Source organism: Oenanthe melanoleuca, chromosome 3 (genome assembly GCF_029582105.1).
Source record: "Oenanthe melanoleuca isolate GR-GAL-2019-014 chromosome 3, OMel1.0, whole genome shotgun sequence".
Taxonomy (NCBI): domain Eukaryota; kingdom Metazoa; phylum Chordata; class Aves; order Passeriformes; family Muscicapidae; genus Oenanthe; species Oenanthe melanoleuca.
The window spans coordinates 70,699,117-70,724,887 of NC_079336.1; the positions used below are offsets into that span (position 1 = coordinate 70,699,117).

At 42.1% G+C, this 25,771-nt stretch overlaps 1 protein-coding gene and 1 long non-coding RNA gene across 9 annotated transcripts in view; one reads left to right on the plus strand and one right to left on the minus strand.

Moving 5' to 3' along the window:
- Positions 1–621: 621 nt before the first annotated feature.
- The window catches only part of LOC130250954 (uncharacterized), a 42,140-nt gene continuing 16,990 nt past the window's right edge, over positions 622–25,771 (plus strand). Inside the window, exons 1-3 of one of the 6 annotated variants that reach the window (XR_008840078.1) lie at positions 622–1,035; positions 15,147–15,266; positions 20,719–20,814. This is a non-coding gene — a long non-coding RNA (uncharacterized LOC130250954). The remainder of the gene's footprint in view (positions 1,036–15,146; positions 15,267–20,718; positions 20,815–25,771) is intronic. The other 5 variants (XR_008840073.1, XR_008840077.1, XR_008840075.1 and 2 more) reach the window with 5 other exon arrangements.
- Positions 9,049–25,771, minus strand: part of KIF25 (kinesin family member 25) — a 40,747-nt gene continuing 24,024 nt past the window's right edge. The window contains exons 10-15 of one of the 3 annotated variants that reach the window (XM_056487170.1): positions 22,236–22,385; positions 21,015–21,191; positions 15,853–16,004; positions 13,170–13,367; positions 10,613–10,768; positions 9,049–9,446 (exon numbers count right to left, since the gene is read on the minus strand). In XM_056487170.1, coding sequence (XP_056343145.1) covers positions 9,256–9,446; positions 10,613–10,768; positions 13,170–13,367; positions 15,853–16,004; positions 21,015–21,191; positions 22,236–22,385 — 1,024 coding nt within the window. In that variant the 3' untranslated portion in view covers positions 9,049–9,255. Of the gene's footprint in view, positions 9,447–10,612; positions 10,769–11,515; positions 11,663–13,169; positions 13,368–15,852; positions 16,005–21,014; positions 21,192–22,235; positions 22,386–25,771 lie in introns of those variants that run through there. The other 2 variants (XR_008840072.1, XR_008840071.1) reach the window with 2 other exon arrangements.

Below are 25,771 nucleotides of genomic sequence, written 5' to 3' on the forward strand. Positions count from 1 at the left end.
TGTGTGGGTTCAGTCAAGTGCTGCAGCGTGGGATGGGCACAATGTGGTTACTACACTGGGTCTGTTTTGAGGCATGCCCACCGCAGGAGCTGCATGGAGGTAAGGCCTGAAGGTGTGTGCTGAAGCGGATGGGTAAAACAACCCAGACATTTTGGGTGAGGTGAGAGCAGTTCTTCAATGGATTTCTTGGCAGCAAACTCTGAAGGTTGACACATTGTTGTAAGAGTCTGAACATTTTTGAGCAAGAACTGGTCCTAGAGCCTCTCACTGGACAGCCGTAGCTCCTTGCTCTCCAGCACGGTGGTTCCTCTGTCTGGGTCGGTGGCTCCTGGTTTCTTCCCCCAGGCTTCTCATGGCAGCTCTGTTCGCCCATCCCTACCCCGGTCCGCTCTGCCTCTCTACCTCGGAGCCGGTGTTCTGACACCTCCCCTTTCCTGGGGCGTGCTCGTGGTGCCCAAGGCTCCTGCCTTCACGTCTCTCCTGCACGCCCACCCCCGGGGAGGAGGCAGGGACCCACGGTGTGCCCGCCGGGCCGGGCTGAGGCGGCCGGGCCGCGCGGGGGCGCCCGAGGAGCGCGGCCGCCCTCAGGGCTCCCTCACGGCCGGGCTCAGGGCCGGGGCCGGCAGCCCGCCGGCCGAGCGGTGCCGGGTCACCCCGGACAGCTTCTGTCAGCACCCAGGGTCCAGGCTGACCGCGGCCCCTGGTGATCGGTGCCTGAGGGAGCAGAGCCCAAAGCCGGCGGTGGCCGTCGGGTCCTCGCTGAATGCCGCACAAAAAGCTGGTTCCAGGTCTCAGAGGTCCAGCTCCTGCAGGAGGGATGTGTACCCAAACTGCACTGGGGAGAAAGCTGATGCCCTTTAGCCTCTGGTGACCCTTAGCACGGGATAATTTAGCCGTGAAACGCTGATACAAGTTCAGAACCTTCCCTCTCTCTGTCAAGTTGGTTTAAGAAAGGCAGACCAGTTGAATGGGATGAGAAGTCCCAGGAGCGCTGGCAGCTGCACCCTGAGGAGCCGTAGCTGGGAGAGCACGGAGGTGTGTGTGTGTGTGTGTGTGTGAGTGTGTGTGTGTGTGTGTGTGTGTGTGTGTGTGCTGAGCCAGCTCTGTGCCTTCTGTGTCACGCACGGCCGTGGCAGGGGACAGGACGGGTGTGAGGGAGCCCCAAACACCGCTCAGTCAAGCGGCTTTTCTCTCCGACTTGGGGCGAGCTTGCTTTCTGCAGAACCTCTCCAGTGTCAGGGCAGCACCACTGGGTATCTCCCTTAGGTGCACCCAGGGAATCAGACCTACTGAAATTTTAATACCATACTGAATTTTTAATGACATCTGAGTGCCATTGCAATCACTTGCCCACCATCCAACCCCAGCTCCATGGCCCCTTTGGGTAGCTGAATATTAGGGCTGGGATGCTGTTTGTTCACAGCTGGGCCCTTGTGCCCTTGCCTTCAGCCCATTTGGAGCAGGAGCAGCTGGCACAGTGGCTGAGCCCATAGCTTAGAGACTGTGCCTCTTGCACAACATCTCCTGTGGTAGCCCTGGCTGGTGCAGGGCTTCAGCAGGAGGGGAGCACAGGAGAGGGTGAGTTTGCTGTCAGCAAGAATGCCTTTGGTCAGCAGGGGTGGGCTGGAGGAAGCAAGGAGATGATGGAAAGAAAACGAGGAATGCTGCCCAGCATACCTGGCTGAAGGGAAAATCTGGCAATAGGAGTGCTTAAGGGACCCATGCCAGAAAGGCAATAGAGACCTCAAGCACAGGTGTGTTTTGGAAGATCTAGATCCAAACCTGCACTTACACAATGCCTTGAGGCTGGGAGTGTGGACTGCTCTCCTGGAGCAGCTGTGCCCCGGGCCTGTCCCAGCCCAGCCTGGCTGGCAGCACTGGCATTCAGCTATAGCCACATCCTGCAGCAGGATGAGCAGCAGGGTTTGCTGTGGGAGCAGCTAGGTATGAGTTTGCTTTGCTTAGCATGTGTTCTGCAAATAATAGAGAGCCATTACTTTCCAATCTGCTTCAGCACAAACCCATTTCAGCTCCAAAATTTTCAGCATTACTACTGAAAAGCATAGGGCAGCTTAGGCAAACTTTGGGAGAGCTCCACAGCCATAATGCCAATTTTATCCTGTTTCCAGGATAAACAGAGGTAGATAGGAGCTCTTACAGACTTCTTTTTCCCAAGGACACTGCCAGAGCATCAGCTGAGCTTTTAGACAACCCAGTATCGTTAAGGTTAACAAACTTTGAAGACTCCTCAAAGCTGCTGCCTCAGACTGCTACTGCCACCACTCTGGCCCTGCTACATTGAGGCTGTCCTTAGCTCAGAGCTGCCTTTCTAACTCCAAGAAGGTGCTCACAAAGCTCCAAGTAGAACTTATTCTCATTTCAGGATGAATGGTTAAAACAGAGATCCCCACAAGGCATAGTGACAGCAGGGATAGTGAAGTGGTGACATCCCAGGTGTGGAGAAGCATGAAGTGGTTTCTGGTGTCTCCAAGCCTCTCTAACAGCAAGAGTGCTCCTAGTGGCTCAGGTGTTTAACTTGCTGCAGCTGGTGGCAGGTCCAGCAGGAGGGTGCTCCAGAGGAAGGCAATCAAAGCACAGGAAATGAGCTGTCTTTCTGAGGTGAAGAGCCAAGTAAGAGAAGGGCTCAGCAGAAGTTCTGGGAGAAGTGACCAGAAGGCTCCAGTGTTATGGTCCTGTGGATGAGCTGTCCAGGAGAGAAGTAAGGACAGCCTTGCTGGGGTAATGGGTAGGGGGTGTTTGCTTCCTATTCTTTCCAAATGTTGTTCACTCTAAGAGCCATATCAGTTGCTGGGATGTGTCCTGCAAATTTCCTACCTTCCTCCTATCTGGGGTGTCCTAATGGTGAAACTGCTGACTCTTCCCTGGGATGTGCTCCACGCTGTTGCAAGTGTTATGCCAAATCTAGCAGGTAAACCAGATTCTGGTGAGGAAGCAGAAGTTAGCCTTTCTGCTGGATGGACTCTGGGAGGGCAGTGGAGGGCACATCTCTCCATGAGGCAGCATCAGTGGGGCCTGTCCAGAGGTGCAATGCCCTTTATGGCCCCTTGAGTTCACTGGAGATAGCCCAGGCAGAGGCTGTTGCATTGCATGGTGCCTTCCCAACACCTGAGTTGTTGTCCCTCTGGGCTGAGCCTTGTGCCATCTCCATGAGGTGTCCCAGTTTAAATACTGCAGTACTGGAGTGCCTCCTGTGAACTTTGTCCATTCTCTGTTGGAAAGTGCTTCCCACAGGTCAGACACTATGAAATAACTTGCCAGATCTGACTGCCTAGGCTTGGTTGCGTTAGGAGACACTGAACATTAGCATGTAAATATCTGCTAACGATTTCCCATGGATTCAGCCTTGGCAGCAGGGCCCATCAGCAGCATGAGTTCCTCACCTACCTTCTTTCTAGGTAGCACACGGATGACTGCAGGCATCTACCCACACTGCCTTGGGGAGGGTGTGGGACATGGGTCAGGAGAAAAGGACTGCAGACACTCAGATTTCAAATGCAAACAAAACTTATCAGAGCATGTGTAATGCACATTGGGACAGGAACATCGGTGCTGCTTGGCCAAAAGGCTGGAATTATGTGAGGCCCAGGAGTAAAGCTGAAAGTAGCAGTGCTCACTAGTCTATCAGCTGCCCTGCAAAATACTCTCATTTCTGGGCTGAGTAGTGTGTTTTACCTGGGGCTTGCATAATTTAAAATGACAGCTCAGAAAATGTAGGGGGCAAAGTCTCTGTGTATGTGTGCATGCTCAGAAGGAGGTGGAGGAGGCTCATGCTACAAAAAGCCCAGACATCTGAAGTGAGGGAGGAGCTATCATCTTCCGTCTCTTGCAACTTCAAAGCTTCTGGTGTGCCTTCCAAAACTTTTTATAGTAGTGGGGTAGGGCTTTTTTGTTGGTGGTGCCTTTGGTTTATTTGTTTTGTCTTGTTTTATGTAGAAGAGGGACACAAATAATTAGTAAAGTCCAGAGGAAAGCGAAAAGGAAAACCACTCCTGGTGCTGCCTTTAAGTGAACTGCTGAGCACTGACTCATTCCAGCCAGGAGAGCAATTTCATGTAACAGAAAGAGGGAATATGTGTTGGAGGAGATACTTGCAAACATGAAGCCAGGGCAGCTGGGAGAAGGGGATGATAATTTGACTTTATTGAGGCTCCCCAGGGAAATGAGCAGAGGTGCAACTTTAGGCCTGCAAATATGTGGATAATCTCATGAGATACTTGTGTGAATTCAAGAAGGCTCAAACTTAATCTTAGATTTATTTTTTTTTTGTAATAAAAAAAATAAAAAGGGGAAGATGCATTGCAATGCATCTGGTTTGATAAAAGTGGATGTAAAAATAGTTGTAGGCAGTGTATCCTTGCTCTCATGCCCTTCAATTAGATCCCCCTTTGCCCTCCATTATATGATATGTGGCATTTTGATCTGGTTGGGGTTACGGTTAATGTCCTTGTTCAAATGCCAAGTTGATTTTGTGAAAGGCTACAGAAGCTTTGGCATCCCTGCACTCTGGGCCTGTTTGCTCTCCATGAGCAGATGCTGCTGTCTCTTCTGGCTGGAAGGGACTTGCAAGCCCATCAGCTTGCGACTGCTTTTTCACAGCAAGAGCCAAAAGCCTTTTCCAGTAACCACTTTATTCTGCCTGCTCCTCACATTTTGCAAGGGTTTGGAAAAGTGCTTCATAAAATGGAATCAGCAATTTAATAACAAATTAAACATTTTTGTGAACCTTCCAGTGCTGATTATGGTTTTTCTAGCCTGGCTAAAAGCAGGTTCTCTTTGTGGTGTGGCTGCTGCCAAATCATGAAGCCACACATGGAAATTAAATATATAATTTTCAAACGTCAGCATAGGTCAAGGTTTTGTTTAAGAGTGGGCAAAAGGCAGTGGCTGGTTTAATTACTGGTTTGTTTTAACCCCGTGATGATATGCAGCTCTCTTAAGCAATGGTGGATCAGAGTGCTTTCTTGGGCTATATTGATAAGAGTGTTCCTAGGTGGTGAGGAAGATTAAGGGCTTGTCTGGAGGGGGTGCAGAGTGCTGTGAATTGCAGTGTGAGTTTAGCACTGAAAGCTAAAAAATGGTAAACTGCCCTGCACAAAGATGTATCTTGAGGTGCCAAGTAAAACATCAGAGAGAACTGATGGAGACATGTTCCTGTGCCATGTAATCTGCTCTGCCTCATCTCATGCTGCCTTTCCCTGTTCAGAAAGCTGACTGCTGCAAGGGAACTGGGGACAGATTTGCAGAAGTTGAAAGGCACGTGTTAGACCAGCCCTGCAGAGTTAGGCAGGCATGGTAGGGTTCAAGACTGAAAAACATAAGAGAAAACCCCCCACAGCCATTGTATGTTCTTAAAGATTCTTCAAGATCCTGGAGCAATCACTTTCCCTGGCTGTGATAAACTGGGAGTTGGTGCTCTAAACCATTTGCCTGGACTCCTTTGCTAGACTAGGGAGACAGAGTTATTGCTGAAAGTGGATCTATCTTGTTAATCCCTTTTCTTTGGCTGCAAGGCAAACCACCAACCACAGCTGATAAATTCTGTTTGTAATGATAAATCCACAGAGAAATGTGGGCACCAAACTCTACTTTTGGGCCAAATTTTGGAGTTGTACTTTAAAGGTCATTGTGTGATTCTAGACAAGACTAGATTTCTGCTAACTTTGTGTGGATTCATGTGTACGCATATCTGTGTATATTACCTTAGACAAGCACTTGCTGCTATTAGACTTTGGGGATTGGTCTGGCAGAGTCCCATTTTCTTTGTACCATCTCCAGATCTGCTGAATGATCTTCAAGCCAGAGCATTCACATGGGAGAGACAGGAGCTTAAACATTTGTCTTTGAACTGGATCCAAAGTTTCTTCTTTCTGAGAGGATGTGGGTTAGGAGTGTGGAAGCTGCTTCCACTTTTAAGTAAGTGGGGTACATCTGCATGACTGTGAGACCTGGGCCTCCCAGGCAGGTGCGGTGCTGGTCTGGCTTGGCACTGTTGGCTCCTTGGCCACCTGGACACTAAACTGAGATGCTGAGTACCAAAAGTATTCACAAGAGCAAATTCTCTTGTTTGCTGTGGTTTCCGCAGTGGGCAGGCTCTTTGAGAAAAAGCTGCAGGTTTCTGGATACTGTTGCTGAAATTATTTGCTCAGCTTGCTACAGGTGAGGAAGGCAGCAGCATAAATTTAAGAGGAGCTCCCGAAGGGCAGTCCCACGGGTAGCTGGTGTTTGTGGTGCCTTGGAGCATCACGTGGATGTGTACCTATTTCCTAGGGCCAGCCAGGGGAGAGTGCAAGGTGTGACACAGGTGAGCAGTGACTGAAACGTCACAGGAGAAAGTCGGGGCAGGAGGAGAATGAGAGCCCAGCAGTGGAAAGTTAATGTGACTGCCACCAAGGCATGTGGATCGTGATTGATAGGAAACAGCACCCCTCTGTACTGAGCAGCACTCTGAGACAGTGACTCAATGACTTGTCTGAACCAGGGTTGAGTGTGCTCCAGCTTCAGTGCCCCAAGACACCAGCTGAATGCTGCTTTATGCACTCATGGACTTCACTGAAAGGATCTTCTGATTGATGTTGTTTTTACTCTCATTTGCTTCTGCCCCTGCCCTCGCAGAGAGCAAAGCTGTTTTAGCATATAGACTACACGGGCACTCTTAAGAGCAACCACCTTGTCCCTGGTGCTTCTGCCCTGCTAGCTCAGTATTTCAAAATGCTTTCTTCTTCTTTTTCTTTCTTGTCTTTTCCTGTCTTTTCCTTTTTTTTTTTTTTTTTTTTTTTTTTTCTCCCGGTGTTAGTATGTATATTTCAGCTTTACAGTGCCAAGACAGTGAGTACTGGTTTATCAGGATAGGCTTTAGTCAATGATGGACACCTTGAGGCCAGCTCTGTGACTATCTGTCACATTTGCTTTTCTAAAATAGATGTAATTTCAAAGCATGAAAAATCTAAACACTGAAAAATGACAGCAAAGATGTATAGGGCCTTGCACATGCTGTTTTGCTTGCTCCCCAAGACATCAGTTACATGTCAGGCCTGAGAAACTCTTGGGTCAGAAGACAATTCAGCTTAGACGTGGGAGTAAAGACATTTCACCCTTACAAATTTTACCCTTCTTCACTTCTGACACTGGGATTGAGCAATCACATCTCTATAACCCAGGAAATTCCAAACCTGAAACTTGTTAGAACAAAATGTTAACCCTGCTGCCCTGCATATCCTGTACACTCCACTGTACAGGTCAAACAGTGAGCGATATGCTATGCTGACAAAGAAAACAAGAATAGGGAATGCTGCATATTCTAAGTTTGGCAGAGTTAATGTTAATGTAGAAACTTAACCTTTTTGCTCATATTTGAGGGATTTATTTCTCTGCTTCAATAGTAAGTATTGCTGCTGTTCTCCTACAATAAAGATTATAAATAAATCCAAAGTTTTAAGGGCAGTTTTTCAGAAAAAGAAAAGAAAGTACAGCTCATGGCAAGTTGCACTTCTTTGTAACACTTAAAAACGCCAAATCCTTAAAATACTTGAACTTACTTACTTATTATAACTGCTGATGGAATCAGCCCTTGTTACTTAACCTTTCTTTGAGCTCTAATCCAGGCTGCTTTAGTAGCCCAGCTGTCCAGAGACTAAGGTAACCTTGATGTTGCTCCTGCATTTTGTTTAACAGGCTGACATTCCTCGCTCTGACACTTTCTCACCTGAGATTGCTTGAGTGACCACTCAGCTTCCTAAATTCCCTTGGCCAGATTTGTTTTCTACCCCTCTGTTACTGCTGGAATCAGGTAAAGTTAAGGCATTTTTTACTCTCATTACATAATTTAGGAAACCAAGTGTTATTGCAGCTCTCTGGTTGGATACTTATGTTCTGAGCACCAGAGCACTGCAAGCAACACAGCAGCTGTCATATATTCAAGGATGAAATTCCAATAATAGTATGCTACATAATCTCTGGATAAATATTTGTGCTTGCGAAGGTTAAGTGACTTGGAGTACTGTAAACTTCAGCTTTTGGGGCAGGCCACTGCAATTTAAGCCTTCTTTCAGTAACCTAACAATGACCTCTCTCCCAGTCTAGGGGCAGAGTTATTGCTGGTGGAAAAAAAAAAATTAAAATTAAGAGTGGCTCTTGAGGCCTCTGCTGAGGAATAATTTAGTGCACAGAACACATCAGCTGTTGCTTGAAGCCAGTTGCTCATCTTGGACCCACTTCTCACCTCTAACATTGCTTAAACCTCCTTGAAACTTCTCCCACTGCCACTTCATTCACAAACCCTGTATGATGTCGTCTTACCATTGGTGTAAAAGGGTGAAAACCTCTTGCAGGTGAAAACAGCATATCACAACCTGCTTGTTGGTGTTTTATTCATGTGGTTATCATTTTTTTAATCTGCAGGCATAGCTTAAAGGTTGTTATGTGTTTAACTTGTTTCAGACATAAAGTGAAACACAGGCCAGATTACTACAACAGTTGTACAAGTTGGGTCCCATTAGGATCTGTAGTTTAGGGCCTCTCAGCATTCATGGAACAAAAATACCCCCCCAAACAGGGAAAGCTGTGGGTTTAATGAACTCACCAGAGCTAGGACTCATTCCAACTATCTAACTTAAGTGTGTTTTCAAAAAGTTGTGTAATCCCTCATTTGCTTTCTAAGCTACATTCCAGAGGGATAACAGATATAGCCTTACTCATTTTTCTCCATCTCACTAATGCCATTATTTCCTACCCAAAACCCAAGAACAAAACTCCATTCAGTACATCTGATGGGTTCCTTTACACTCCTACCTGTCGCTAGTGCATTGGGAATGACCCCATCCATGCTAGATAGAAGAGCAATAAAAAAATGATGTGTCTCATCCGGGAGGAAGTATTTCACTTGCTGCTTTGAAGCACTGGAATGATATTTAGACTCCTGTCTTCTACGGAGAAGACAGAGTGCTCCCTTGGCCTTTCAGAAGTGAACCATCCTAAATCAGGGCCCTGTTGATTTACAGCAAGTAGAACTAAGGAAATAATCACCAAAGCCACAACTTAAAGTTCAGTTTATTTCTCTACCATTCCACCATGGTGGGTAGCTGTTGCCAATACTTGCTATTATCTTTGGAGCAAGGACATCATTAGCAGGTTTATTGCTTACTAATGCCGTGTTGAGGATCGTTTCTTTTATCTGGCAGTTGACATCTAAAAGAATGGCCTAAGGACAACAATATACATTTCAGTCTGAGGAACTCATTAATGACATTTAAATCCAGAGGAGTCTAAGGTTTTATTTTCCTTTACTCGGCACTGGGAAAGCTTTTTCTTGACTTGTCCTCTCTGAACTTGCCGAGCACGAGTTCCAAATCCCAGAGACTGCATCGTTTCTGTTAAGTACTTTTGGCCAGGAGAGATGCACAGCATCACCAACAGTTTAGCATCACCTCCTAAAAGCAGAGGAAAGGCAAAACATACTTATTTACCTCATTATTTTCAGTAAGTCACTTACCATACTGATCTACACAACAGTGATCATAGGTTACCATTGATTTCATGAAGCAGAATGCTCCTGAAAAGGGCTGTTGAAACAGACAGCTCTTCCATGGGGAGTCTATATCTAACAATATGATATTTGCCCCCAAGTGTTTCACAATTTATAATGCAGATTTTTTTTCCCCATCAGCTTCATTAGTTAATAAGTATCTATTTTATGGGTCTGGACACTTACTTAAGTTTTGGCAAATACTTTAAATTTGGGGTAATGGCAAAATGGCCTGTGTGACGACAAAACAAAACAGTCTTGAAGTTTACAGACAATGATTAAACAAAGGAGGAAATTGCCATTTTCAGCACTTCACCAAAATCACATAATAGACTCGGCTAAAATCAGGCTCAGCACCCATACAACATAGGTCTTATTTCTCTTTTTGGCTTTCCCTTTTCACAGCAGGGACTCCAGTACTAAGTGAAAATCAAAGCAAAAAAGCAAAAAATTCATAGTATTTCAGAAACTCTGAATAACTTATCTCATTCACTGTCAATGCCTTTAACTGGAGATTTAAAGCATAAGGGCTAATATTTTCTGGCTGAAGAAAAATGGACTAATGTACTATACCCATACACACAGATCTGACATTACTGTAGGAATAACACTTGCTTTAAAACTGTGTAGATGAGGAGCTAAAGAGAAGGAAGTGACCCCAACACAAAAGAAAGTTATAGCACACTGCCATGTCCTGCCTTCCTCCTTTGTCTTGCTGCTACAGGGCACAACATTAAGGAATGTGCAAGTAGGTGATTATACCCTGTAGTAATAAAGATTAAACTTTAACTTTTAACCTGCACCTGACATGAAACACCAGTGAAATGCAATTTTTACTCTTTACATGATCCTATTGAGATGCTGTGCTTCAACTGATCTTTGGAAACAGCCAGATTCAGGAACTCAGAACTGTCATTGGGTACTCACACTCTCCTGAACCAGAGTCTTTGAAATAAACGTGACGTTCAAGCAAGGAGTATAAGATCATCTTCTAGTTTTACACAGCAAAGGAGAGGAAAAATCAGGAGAAGAAATCTATATTGTTGAACAAGAGTCAGAAAAATCCCTCACCTACAGAGTCCTGAAGCAGGTGTGTAAGTTTGCTGTTCCGATACGGGACGTGAGCTCGCTGCTCTGCTATTGCTCCCAGAACATCAGCCAGGGCGGACAGGCTGCGGTTAATAAAGGAGGTCTCTCTCAGTGCTGCCCCTGTCACTCCAGACATACCTAGTACAGCATGGAAAAAGGCTCTGGTAACACTAAGCAAAGCTACTTCAAAACTGTAACGTGGAGGAAAGGTTAAAGAGTATTCAATGTGTACAGATGTTCCAAAGCATCTCATGCTAAAGCTCTGCAAATGTACAATGCATTTTTGGCTCCATATGTATTAAGAACAAGAAACCAAAAAAGTAGGAGCACCTTAAGATCAGGCAAGACAACACTGCTTGTGAAAACATGAGTCTGCAATGGTCTCCATGAGAAGCCTGTTTTATTCTACCATTTTTTATAATCATTAGCTGCCCCATCTGTATCACTTAGGAAAAAGAGGAGAGGCACTTATGGCATGAGCTGCAGAAAGAAAAACTATACAACAGGCAGCAGTGTGAAGTACTTGTGTGCACCAAAGCCTGTGGAGTGGTGTTTTATGGCATGAATTGCTGTAAGCAGATGGATAAAGGGAAATCATGCCCTTCTACCACCCACCCAGCATAGTTGTATGTAGCTATGCTGCCCCTGAGCAACACTGTAAAGGTCTGGTTTGCACCACATTGCACCAATTCAAAGAGGTGCTGCAAGCTCAACTCGTGGATCAGTCTGGATGAGGGTGCAGTTAAGAGTAAGTCCAGTTGTCCTTACCTTTGCCATTTGGGGAAAGAGAAATTTGCTATTAGCATTTAGCATCAGTATTCAAATTCAAGCTTTCTTGAGGATAGTGGATGAGGTACAGATGCACCCACAGTCACTTCTCCTTACCCAGAGCACAGGATCCATGTCAGGCAGAGCTAATGGCAGCAGGATGATCAGATGGGGCTAACAACTTCCTCTACTGCCTACTCTGCTATCTCTAGACAGGTACAGGGAGTGGCTAGAGATCTTGTTTTCCTCTTAGGCCAGCATTTTCTAGCAAAGGAGAAGTTCAAGAGGGTAATATGAAAACGTACAGCATTAGCAAAAACCCCAGGAATCTGAACAAGGAGGGCTGTAGAACTGTGACTGTGTGAGGATGAGTTTGGAGTGGTAGAGTCTCCAGTTGTCAGAAAGAGAGAGAGCAAAACAGTTTGGAAGACCCTGCCAAAGGGTGGGTAACAATCCAAGACAGCATGAATCTCAGGATAATTTTACTGGGGTCATTATACATACAGCCATCCCCAGGCTTCTTGTATATCAAGGAAAAGTGGACTCCTGGGATAACAGCTATCCCCCTAAAGGAGAAAACTGCAAATAGGGGAGGGGGTACATGTTTAAATTGCTGATTATCTGCATTTGGTTAGATTAACTTTGACAAAGCATTTAGCTGAATTTTCAAAGTGAAACATAGTTTGCTAAAAAGGGACCAATTAGCTTCTAAAAGCTGCAAATGACCCAGGCCAGCTTTAGAGCCAACAGGGCAGGGTGCTGATGTGTGTGAGAAGGTTGAGGTACTGCTGCCCACTTAGATTTGCCCACATTTTAAAACAATTACTAGTTAACACTGCCCTCACTTTCAACAGAGTATGTCCACCAGCACAGATGATGGACAGAGGTCAGTCTGCTGCCCCAGTGTGCTGGGCCACATCTAACACTAATGTGAGCACAGCTCTTCTGGCTTCACTGGAGGATCTGGCCTGCTGAGCCCCAGACCAAGGAAATGTTTGTCCTGGTTTAACTGAGAGAACAAACACACACCCTGTTGCTCAATTACATGTTTTCAGCATTTAGAGCAAATGAAAAAATAATGTATTATATTAGGTTTCTCTGTAGAACAAAAGTTAACAGTGAGCAACAGCAAGAATTCTTGGCAGTAAAGTAAAAGACTCTTTCATAATACTGGTTCACTTTTCAAAACATTATTTCTGGAATGATACATTTGGCTGCATGGTTTTTCTTGGTAAGAAAACTTGTCCTTTAGGAAATAATCAAGTTTTTGAAATTATTGTGTGCATAGAGGAGGCAGGAGGAAAATGCTTTGAAGAAACTATGAAAACAATATTATCTTTTCAGCACTAATTCCCTCCAAGACATTTTCCACAATAAAGCAGAAAAATCCACACATGGTGATATCAATTATTACAGATATTTTTAATATTTAAATAATTTATGCCCTTTAAACATTTCTGTACCAAAGACATGCTAATTTTCAGAGTAGAAAAACAGGCCTAATAAAAGCAGTCTGAACAAATAGTGTATCTATGATATGGGTAACTGTCCTGGGTTAATTTCAAGCTTATACAGCCATATTTTCAGTTAAATTATACCAGTGTAGAACTGGATAAATCAGCCCTCAAAATTTTGTTTATGCCAGGATCTGTGGGTTCAAATCCCTCCTGTGTGAGAGCAGGGCAGCATGTATCCTTCCATAAAGAACTAAGGCATTTATTGTAACTAGATCTGTGAGGATCCATGCCCACAAACAGACATGTTCACTTACCAACACACTCACTCCCAGCCAGGTCCACCAGCTGCAGTCTTGTTTTGACTTGTTTCATTTTCTCAGTTGCTTCAAGTTGCACTGGTGAAGAGGCTCTGGAAGAAGAGGTGGATTTATTGTCTCTCATTTTTTGTGGGAAGGTGCAGGAAGCTTCTTTATTTAGTCTCTGACTGGTTTGTTCATCTTCCCATGAAGTACCTGGTTAATGAAAAAAACCAAAAGAGAGCTTCTCACTGACATTGAAAATTGAAATAGGGAAAAAATGGGGAATTAGTAGGGGATGTACAGTATCTGCTGCTTCAGGCTATTCTAACAGAAGCAATGTACAAGCCAGAATTCGTGGCACAGGCAGGCTGAATGACTTTTTCTATCCCATCTAAAGTTTTACTCATCAAACTAATCATACCAGTTGGTAACAAGCTTTGGTGTAGATTGTGTTGTATCCAATATCCCCATTGTTCACACATCTGTGTGTAAAACATGAAATGGAAGTCCAGTAAGGACTTTATTGAGGCTTTTTAAAATAGTTTTAGACTGAGTGCAACCAAAGTGCAATTTCAGATGCTTGGGAGCAGTAGACTGAAAACTGGTTCTATATATTTGAAACATCACCTGCTGGTGCTCTGACAAAAAGATAAACCTTATCCTGCCTCTTCTATATGCTGTTCTCCCTAGACTTCCTTTAGTCCTCATATTCCACTGCAAGATCACCACATGATAAGCTATTAGCCTCAATACTGTGATTCCCATTTGTTCAGGTTGGCTACTAGAACCATTCCTCAGCAGAAGCATCTGGCTTTCTCTCTTTGCTGGGAAGGAAGACAAAATTCCTCTGGGAAAGCTGCTTTCACATTAGCTTAGCCGGAATATGTGCAAAATTGATTTCTCAAAGCAGTTTGCTTTTTGGGTTGTTGTATTTTTTTTTGTTTGTTTGTTTGTTTGTTTGTTTGTTTGTTTCTTAAGTGTTCTGGTTTTCATCTATCTCTTTCTCTGAAAGAACAAAAAAAAATAAAAGCACATTCTGCTACAGGTCATAGAGAAAACAGACCTCCTTGGGTGCTTACAGAGTTCTAGTTAGAATAGTAGAAAGTTTCCAACTGCAAAACTTGACTAAGGAGCAGACTGACTTGCACTAGAGAAGTACAGAGCTCTGCACTTCTCCAAGTAGGCTGCTGCTAAACCCTGAGCCAGCTCTTCACTGTGTAGGCAGAGCAGCTGTGTTGGTTTACACAGAATAGATGGCTTCAGGCCAAATAGTGTCAAACTAAGTGTTTTCACTGCTCTTCAGTTTTAGACAACAAAATTTAGAAACAGCACTCCTCAAACAACAGATAATACTGATCAAAATGCTAAAATAATTAATCAAACCTGAAAAAGTGCTGGCTTGTCAACCCTGGCTTGAGGTGCAGAACTCATCACAGACTTTACAGCTTTTTATTTAGTGACTAAGGTATCTGACATTGAGATATTTGACAATGGCTTTAAAATCAGGATCCTTCCCTTTTAAACAAGGCAAGCAGTGCTATCACACACTGCTGCAGTGCTGCTCTGTTTCTTTACAGTGCACATCTTCACCCATATGCTGTGAGTCAAAAGCTAGTGCCTGCATTCAGCAACAATCAGACATTGCTGCAGAGCTTTGCTGCCACGCAACATGGCATGGTGGGGTGGCTGCAATTAGAAGTGGCAAAGAGAATTCTGGACTAGACAAGATGGCTGCTGTGCTAATGGTGCAAGCAGTGAGTTTCAAAAAGTACCATCAGTCTACTAGACAAGAATCAGAAGCTGGCTAGAGTTAACATCGGGAATGCTGGAGCTGCAACTTGTGAAGTAACTGTGTCTTTTGGCAAGGCCAATAGGTAAGAGAGGGCACTGTTTGTTCTGCTTTGCTGATACTGTTGGTTTAAATTCTGATAGCAATCTAAGGGAAAAAATGTTAAATATTTCCCGCTTTTTAAAATCTTATTGTTGTTGCAGAGTATGGAGGAGATGGACCACAGCACTGAAAGCAGAGAGCCTAATTATAACATGAGCAAAAGAAAATAAAGTTATTCCCAAGAGCCCCAAAAGAAAATTGTTCCTCAACCAAGAAAACTGGTAAGTCTTGGTGTGGTAGTGAAAAGTAGAAATATCAACGTTGCCATAGTAAATAGGACAAATATTTTGTCTTTTCATACAGTGGCCTATTATTAAAAGTTCAAAAGATTTTGAATTTAAGGGACATTTTTTCAAGGCAGAGAGTAAATAAATTTAATTCTTTCTCAACCAAAAACATATGATGATCCCTAAAATTTATGGTTAACTTAACCACAAACTTTGTATGATGTGTAATTATTCATTCTAAGTGATTTAACTACTTTGAGTATATACCTTATCAAGATCTTTACTATCTCATACCTTATCTTATGACTTTCTGATAATATTTATTCATTATTTACCTCATGCAATAAACCTTCAACAACTCTGTAAGTCAAGGCATACAAAGAAAAGTGCTAGCATTCAAACATTTAGTGCTAGCATTTATTTAAGAAGGAATGTAGAAGTCAGAAAAATGGAAAAGAACTGAGGGAATGTATCAAACATTGGGAAAAAGGAAAAAAAGCAGTATGAAAACCTCCCAGTCCACAGACTGTTTTTCTAAAACTAACTGTCTCTAGATGTATTTTAGTAACATCCTACTTACCAAAGTTATCTCCAAAGACAACTGTGGTTATGGTCAGTGTCACTACCAGATGAGAACGAGAGGAATGAGCATGCACTAGTGTTGGGTGTGTGACTCTCAGCTGTAGGCCTTTGTTGACTAGATGCAAAAATTCAGATGCATTTTCAACAGTCCTAAGAAGTAAAGAAACAGAAAAGATATTTAACTGACTGGCAGGAAAAATCACACAACAAAGCTAACAACTTGAATGAGAACCTCAGCATTTCCACTTTCCTGCTCTTCTCCTTATACTACTCTCAGTTTTGAGCTGCACAAACAACAGTATTAGACATTTTCAGGTGGGATAAAGATGAAAATTCAAGCCAAAAGCTGTGATGCAGTTCTGAAAGTGCTGCAGAAGTGGCCTGCCAGCCTTGCAGGTCCAGAGCAAGGTCCACCTCTTGAAGCAATAGACATTTCTATTACTTGGGAAGAAAAGATACAGGTCTAGACATTGCTGGAATCTCTGGTCTTACAGAAGTAGATTTTTCCAATTTATGCTGAGGTAGCTCATTTTCTTAGGTACAGAATTAGGCAATACCCACCAAAATTTCTCTGGGCCTCTGGAAGTAATATTTCACATTCGAAATTAAATCCAGAATCCCTGAAAAAAAAGTCCAGTTCCACTGCTCAATGAGCACAACATTAGAATAAATAGACATAAATTTATATTTATAAATTTATGTCATACTATCTATTTTCTTTTCCTGTTAAAGGAAGTACTGCAAATATGATCAATCCAAGGGCAAAGACCTAGCACACACAGTGAAATAAATACAGAAAATGAAATAAACTGGTTAGGTAAAGAAAAAACCCACTATGATTTTCCCTAGGTTTGCAATGTTTAAAACAAATGAGATAAGAGTGCCTACCCTTTTCTTTCACTGTGTTGCCTTCAATAATCATTGAAGGTACAACACATAAACAATTGTTTTTAGGAGGGGATATAAATTATGACTGGGTATCATAGCCTGGTCAGCTCTGTAACAGCACAACTATTAATAACTCTCATGATGGGCCACAGGCTTGGTTCCACAACACTGCAGTCAGCAAAAGCAAGCATGAGATAAAAGGCAAGTTCTTTATGACTTAGATTTGTCTGATTTCAGTAAAAGTCACACCAGGCACAAACTTATTTTATGCCATACTTGAAGAGTTTAGAGACAGAAGAAGAAAAGAAAAAACTATATTGAACTAAAACAATTTCCTCGAAAAACAAAACAAAGGCATCTGAAGCACAGAAAAGCATTTGGCCACACCATATCTATAGGCACTTAGGAGAAGGAGCCATCTTGGTGCAGATCCCTGTGTATCCAGGGCTGCATGAGGTAAATAATCACTACAGACTTCCCCTGTCAATCCTGAGCCACACATGCCAGCATCCAGGCACCCACTGGGGATGTCTCCTACTTATCTGACCTGGTGACAGCAGAGAACCAGTGGCTCTAGCTCCTACAGTCAGAGCCTGACACTGGGGTGATCTGGCAATTGCTTCACATCCAAGGAGGCACACATCCTGCCTTCCCAAGCCTTGAACTACATCTTCCAGTGGCTAGTCAGCCAGGACTGGAAGGCCTGACAAGAAAGCAGCCTTGGCTAGGATACAGCACCAGGCTGTTGGCTTCTGCAAGCTGCTGCTGTGAGCTGGCAAAGGGTCAGTGCTCCAAGCTGCTGCCCCATCCCTGCATTTGCCAAGTAAGGCAGGGCTCAGGGTGTGCTGTCAGTGCTGGTCACCTATGGCTGGGAAGCTGCAGCTGCCTTTGAAGACAAGCCACAGCCCCAGCCCAGTGTGGCGAGCTTGGCACTGTAGCTCCTCACAGGAGTGACAGAAATAATATTTTAGTATAATCTCTGCGACTTCATCGTGCTCTACGTGCCGCACGTTCCAGGACCAGATTCTACAAAGAGAAGTCCTGTTGTGGTTACGTTAAAAATTTGATGCTGAAAGTTCTCCAAAGTCAACCAAGCTATAAAAGAAGAAAGAGACTGAGGTTTTTGTGATTCAGTAAGATGAACATGTTAGCAGGAAAGAGACTACTGTACTTTAGTGGATATGTGGAGAAGCCAATGAGACCCAGCAGGCCAATATATTCTAGATGAAATATTATCATAAATGAGGATGTGTTTTTATTCAAAGCACCAGCTGTTTACTTTAGATTTTGGGCAGCTGGGTGGCCTCACTCAATGGTTCCTTTACTTTGTTTGGGTTTGTTTTTTCTTATTAACCTTTCTATGTAATTATTAATATAACCTGTTTATGAATTGGACTTTCTTCACTGCTTGCATTGTAATTGAGATTCAAGTCCATATTTTTATTTATGTTTGCATTAGAATTTCGTATTAACTGATTGAGATAAGAGGCTTTTAAGAGTTTTAGTTCAAGGCTCCAGGTTCCTTTGCCATAAATTAAAATTCACAGAAATAAACAGAGCAGCCATTTTATTAACTAGAAGGACAAATGAAACCTTATTGCAGCTTCTTTTTTTCTGTCTCTATGGCACAAGTCCCACTGCTTCTCACCTCTACCTTTCCCAAAAACCTATGAAAAGAGATGGGTAACCCACTAACTATGCAAAGCTCCCTTGGGAAGTGGAATAGGCATTTTTCAGGAATAAAATTATGCCAGGCCAGCATCTTAGTTACTGAAATACCATAATTAAAAACTACTTGGAGGTTTTGATGAAACAGGGAAAGTTCAACTCCCAGCATGCCTACACTACATGCACCCGTCTTCACTTTCTAAGTCATATGGCTCCTTTCCTGTCTAGTCAAAGGAAAAAGATTAGCTCCTCCAAGAAAGATTCAGTACACACAGGCTAAGTTCTGCTCCCAGCCTCTTCTGGAGTTTTTCATTCCCTGGACAGCAGAGCCTTAATTAGATACTCAATGTAGGAGTAGAGTCACAGTCGGGGAAATACAAGAATAGAGACAAACTCACTTGTCAGCATAATACAGACAGAGAGGGCAAAAGGATTCATCACTTTAAGCTCCAGTCACTTTTCATTCATTCCATGTTTTTATGGAGCAGAGTGCAATCAAGCTTGCAGAATTTCTATGGAAATTGTATTTAACCTCAAGACCAAAGAGCAGTCAAACCCCAGATACAAATGTTAATCCTTCTGAGAATATTGTAGTGCTTATTATTTCACAGAAAGAAAGGAGAATCCTATAGCTCCCACAGTGAAGAAAACTACTTGACAATTTCTCTGAGCTCACACTTTTCCATGAGCAATTAAATTGCTAGAAAGTACAAATCAATAAATGGATATCACTAGGTAGAATAAAAGTATGCTTGCACAATCCTCCAGTACATTCTTGTATTTTTATCAGGCTTGCTGGGAATAGCATTAAATCCACATAAACAAACTACTGGTCTGCTTATGTGACAAAGTCCCACAGGACAAAATTATCTCCACTGATGGTGCATTTTATTTATTTGGCATGGGATGCATTTCATATCTGACTTCTAATTCCTCTTAGAAAAGTAGAGATTAGACCACAACAAGAATTATTACAGAGAAGCAAAGAAAAACATCACATTTCCTCAGAAACATAGAAAACAGTAATGCTGTTCTAAACATTTCAATAGAGCAAGATGTTTCTCTTCACAAACATTAGTTACTCAAGGAGAAGGACACTTCTTTATGTGACATTTCCATAATGCACATACTCCCTTCTGGAATCTGTTCTCATGCTGGGTGCTCACAGAGAGATGTCCAGTTTAATTCCACTGGGTACCATCACCTCTCTGGTGCTACTAGTACTGCTTATCCTAAGTTATTTTTTTTCTAGCTAATGTTGACACTGCTAGCGTAAGGCCCAAAGAGAGGTCACAAAAATGGTGAAAGGCCTACAGGGGAAGCCACATAAGCAGAAGCTGAGGTCATGTGCTCTGTTCAGCCTGGAGGAGAAGGAGAGGAGACCTCATTGCAGTTACAACTTCCTTGTGAGGAGAAGCAGAGGGGCAGGAACAAACATCTTCTCTCTGGAGACCTAAGGGAATGGCCAGAAGTTGTGTCAGGGGAACTTTACATTGGATATTAGGAAAAGGTTCTTCACCCAGAGACTAGAATGGGATTCTTGGGACTGTCCTGTGCAGGACCAGGAGTTAGACTCAATGATCTTGTGGGCCCCTTCCCACTCAGGACATTCTATGATAAATGACACAGCCACTGCTAAAATGAAGCACCTGAAACAGATTCCCTCCTGTTAATAGATGAAATTTTGTGAACACATGCTTTTTAATAACTAATTACCCAAGGTAAGTTTTTTTATATGTATAAGAAGAAAGCACTGTACATTTGCTTCGTATGCCACACTTTAGTAATGCCAAGAATCATTCCCATCAGTACTAGAACAAATCTTCATAATGCTTAGTAAGTAAAAGAAGGCATTAAAGTAAGTATGGTTGTAGCCTTAAATACCCCTAGCTCTCCCTACACTGTCAAGTTGTGTAAATAAGGATCAAACCTGGCATACACCAGTGCTGGGAAGGTACAGCTTAAAAGTGATTGGTGAGAAGCTTTGCTGCTTCTTAGCTTTTAGTTTGAAGAACCTTGATTTTCAAGACCTACCAGTTCAAATGTCAACACAAGAATTCCAGCTTTGACACCTCCAGTTATGAAGACAGAACATTAAGCAATATTAGGATGGGTATTTGTATTAAAAGATCACTTAAAATCTTTTACTAAATTTTTGCAACTCCAATGCACAAAGGGAAAGCTAACACCCTCCAGCTGCCTATTGGCAACTGGTATGTAAATTTCTATTATAATCTGTAAATTTTATGATTCAGTAAGACTGAATGGAAAGAGCTTTGTGACTAGATTATCCCTTCTTTTTCTACAGCTGACAAGATGCCATAGATCCAGCAACAACAAAATTTGCAGCAATCTTCAGTCATTCTGAGTGGAAGGCACTTAACACAGGAGTATAATTCAAATTGTACAGTTATTTCCGGAAGTATTTTGACATTTGCAGCCAACTGCAGCCTAATAGGCTGAGCTAACAGAAGCATTCCTTTGCATATGGTAAGGACTCATTGTTAAGAAGCAATCTGGTGCTTATAATGCAGTTTTGTCACAGCTTTACATGGCATTAACACCAGACTGTGTTTGGATGGTAGGAACAAGCTGGGTACTCACTCGTGCGTCAGCAGTGGCACATCGCTCTTCCCTTCTCTGGTTGTGACAACATCACGTTTGATGCCAAACACTTTTCCATAACCATCTTTGGCCAGAAGATCAAAAATTTCATTATTATACACTTCTACAACAGAAACCTCAACCCAGTAACTTCCTGGTGGCTTTTCTGAAATAAGTCTGGCAAATTAAAAAAAAGAAAAAAATCTCAAGAAAAAAGCCCAAAAATGTTGAAGTCAAACCCCAAATGAACAAACTGTAAATAGAGATCTATTCTTTAATTTTATTATAATTACAATCTAATAAAAGCATTTACTAAGTATCTGCAGCCATGAAATTACCTCATCCATATGCTAATGTTAACTTGAAGAATCAGCATATACAGTTTATTTATACTTGAAGAAGTAAATAGAATTTAATTTTCCAAACAGCTGTGCCAGCTAGTTTTTTCCACTAGCCTCCCACCTCAGGATTTTTTTTTATACTATTTCTCTGCTGGCAGTTACTGCACTCAGAGCTCAGAGTATATAATCTGGCAGAGTGCAAGCAATGAACAGAGATGGGAAACTATATCTATAAAAAGTTATCTGTTCTCAGTGTCAGAAAATCCATAAATTAAGGGCTTCTCTATTCAGGAGAGTATTTACAGTTAGACAATTAATTGCAAAATTGGTTCTTTGATTTAGCTTATACCCTTCTCCAAAACAAACAGGCTTAGCTGGAAAAATTTCTAACTTCTACTATAACATAGCAGCATATCAGTTCAATTGTGTATTAGGTTCAACTAAAAGAAATCTAAACCCTTAAAACAAGAACAGATTGTAGTTAAAAATTTTACTATCCTTCTTCCTTGGGACTGCATTCTAATCTAAATCCTCCTCATGTATTCCAGTCGTCAATTTTCACAGAACTTTTTGGAACTTAATTATCTTTTGGACTCCTACAGCTATGGTTGAAATATTTACAAAAGTTTAATCAGAGTCCAAAAGCCAGATAGACAGCTAACACACAGTAAAACTGCATAATCTTATTGTTTTAGAAAACTGGATTAAGCAGGAGAGACTAGAAATCTATATAGAACCTCAAATATCAAATGGTGGTCAGAGAAGCTATAAATATTGTGAAGCTGAAATCTGTAACGATGAATATGTTACTAACATTATTTCACCCTTTATACAGTTTAAAGTGACTGCCACTGACAGCAAGGCTGTACTTAGTTTTTACCTGAACACTTCTTGGCTAGCTCGAGGAATAATTCCAAGTTCTGATTCTTCTTCTAGGGAGAATGCTAAGTTCCCCTCTAACTGTGGTCCCAACATTGTGTATGTCTTCCCACTTCCAGTTTGCCCATAAGCCATGATACACACATTGTACCTGAAAAACAGAAATGCTTTAATTTATTTTACCATTACCAAATGTGTCTGTTAGGTGGCAAATCAAACTCCAAACAATTTAGGAACACAAACAAGAAAATAAAAATGCTACTCCTGATTTCTTTCTGCAGATCTCAAGGTCCGACAGTAATTACTGTTCATAACATCACTTAAACAGATTTTACTTTTTAAGCAGAGTTGAAGGGATGCTTTTAAGTAGAAGTTTAAAGGATCCTTATCTTGGAATGATTGATGCCATTAGACCTCCTTGCCTGCCCAACTTTCAGCTTTTGCACTACTGAGCTTCTTTTTTTAATCAGCTCCTGAACCACTGCAGTTTACAGTACAGCATTTCAAAGTAAACCATTTCTGGGCTTGATTTGTGTTACAGTGCTGTGCTGCAAACCGCTGCACTTGTATCCTAACAGCTGGGAACTCTTCATGTCTCATAGCCTTTTTCAGGCAGGCTCCCCAGTCATAGTCCTCAGAGAAAACAGCCCTAAGAATAGGAGGCATAAATTTTACACCAAGAGCAGCAGTTGAGAATGAGCATGCACACAATGACTACTCTGGAACAAAGGGGGCAGGAACTGCTCTGATAAGGGCAGGTAAAAATGAAAATGCACAATATCAGTGCAGAAGAACAGGCACCTATGAAGCATCATCTCCTGAAGTAGACAAGCAAATATGTCTAATGAACAGATCTCTGAAAATGTCTCTTGGCTGCACTGAAAATAATAATAGAAGAGGAATTGTTCACAGCTGCGAGCACTGTTATGGAGTCTGTGCCACCAGGATCTGAGCTGAGATATACGAATCCTATCTAGAAAGTATGTTGCTAACACAATCAGATCAAAGTCAACACCTTAAGCAAAATAAGTGGGTGGATACAGATGCATCCAGCCACAGTACTGCTTTGTGTGGAGGACCAACACTGTGCTGTGCAGCTGAAGTTTTGCCCTGCTTGGCTGTGCCTGCTCCACTGCCCCTGCCAGGAACTTGATGTTGACCACAGTACTGTGCCAGCCAAACCCTTGGAAGACATGCATTTATGCTGACAGGACTGCTCTCTCCCTGGACAATCCTGCTTGTTTGGAGATACAACATTAGCAGAACCTTCATACACAAGTACTTCACAGTTTGCAGAAACTTCTGCTCTACTAGAGAGTTGCAAGAACCAGCCTGCTTCTGTTCTGCCAGGGAATAAAATTTCACTGCTTAAGCCACCTCTTCTATGGGCAGACCTGAAACAGCTGCTTTTGATTATCTGATGCTTTTCCTCATATCAAAAATGTAGTTTCAAGCACAAGCCAGGATATTTCAATGAACACCCCTCATTTAATTGTTTTGAATGTATGGTTTCAAGTCATTAAATACTTACATGCATATTAAACATACCTAGAAGCAGTTATTTCAGGGGGATTATTTTGAAAGCTTTCACTTGTTAGAAAGAAATGTGGGCTGATAAGCCACATGGAAAATACCTGGGTACCCTTTCTGGGAATGTGAAGTTAAAGCTGCAGTCAATGAATCTATAGTAAGGTCCCTCCAGATTTTAGCATGCACTGCAGAGGATAAAATATGAGTCTAGTCATAGATTTGATGAAGTAAAGGAGATAACTGTAATTGAAAACAAAGAGCACTACAGTAAAATTAAATGTGCAATTAGGGCTGTAAATCTGAAATGAAAGATTTCTTGAAGAGTTCACTGCTGACATAACTCAATAGAAGAGCTCCCACAAATTTTGGTGGTTTTTAGCTAGACTAACAATGAGTAATTTTCACAGTTCCACCCCTCATACATGCTGCCTGACTAACCTTATTGAGATTTCTATCCCTATCTCAAAATTAAACAGATCTTTGGAACAAAAAGGGAGCCAGATGTTTTTCCTTAGGAAAAACAGAATTAATATTTTTAGAAGTTTCTCCTAAAGGACTTCCCTATAGTCTAGCTATTTAAATTTTCCTTAATTAGACAATAAGCATCATGGAAAAAATAGTTTTGACAAGAGACAGATTATATAATTAGAAGTTTAGTGGGCAGAGGATTGTAAGATTAAAGACAGAGGTGCAAGTCGGGTATCAGTCAGTGGTAAGTTCTCTGCCAAAGCCAAAACAGTGTTTCAGTCAGCCCAAATGAGCCAAAACTGGCCAAAGCAGTATCAAATCTAAGTAGGTAGAGGAGATAATGAGTTGTTGGGGGATTCAACGAGAGGACAAGCAGCAGATTACTTTATATTTATCTATATAATGATAGTTATTTATTATAGCTTACTTCATTGGTGTTCTAGCTCCAGCATAAAGCTTTCAAATACAGAAGTCTGAAGGTTTTTGACTATGATTCACCTATGTGCCCTGATATTTTTCCTTCTCCACAATATTACGTATAAAAGTAATATTCTTGTTTAGAAAAGTTCTTATTGTCAAGCTAAAATACCAATAGCTTCATAGCACTTCTGTCCTGAAAAGAGTGTGGGTGTTCACTCTAGCTTACCCTCGGAGAGAACACTGTTCAAGGAAATGAAAGGAGGAGAAATTCATTCTTTAAAACAAACAAACAAGCTGGATTCTTTAACGCTGCAGAGAAAAGAAAAGTTATCTTACTCCCTTGTTGGCCCTCTATGGCTCATGGCAAACTTTGAAGACTGCTATACATTGTCTGGTTTACATATGGAACAATCTTTTCTTCCTGTATATTTGTAGTGAAAAATGAAACAATCCATTAAGAAAGAAAAAACATAGAACAAATAAGGAAAAGGAGAAAACACTTTCATCTACTCAAGCTAAAAGTTGTTACAGACCACTTTGGAACCCAGACTAAAACAATCAGAAGCAGCAAAGAAGTTCAAGGTTCAGACTAAGTATGTCTGTTTCCCATTTACAGCGGGAAGGCTGCTGTGCTCATATGCACAGACTCCCCTTTCCTGAGAATCTGCTTCTGTTTAAACAGCACTTCTGGAAGAACAAGACAGGACTTTGGTTTTCAATAACAGAACATTTCCTAACTGAATACAAAAGTCTTAGCTTTTAGGACAGGATTCTCCCCACGTAAAAATTAGTATGTGGGAAGTACAGAACATCAAGGTACGGATCAGATACATCTAAAGATGCTTAAGGGATGTGTTGAACCGAGGCAAAATTATGACTTTTGCAAAAGTAAAAGTAGGGAGAGCAAGCAGTAGTTTTAAGACTTCTTTAAACTTCTGCAACTTCGTGATCCCTAGGTTGATCAGCTAAAGAAACTGTGGTTACTCATCACTGGCAAACAACAATAATGCAATCTATGACTTCCCTCAGCCAGGGAGCTCTTCGGGGCCTCTCTGTGGCATACGGAATTCCCAATATTCACAGTATCTTTAGATACCTCTTCTAGGATGGTTTTAAGGA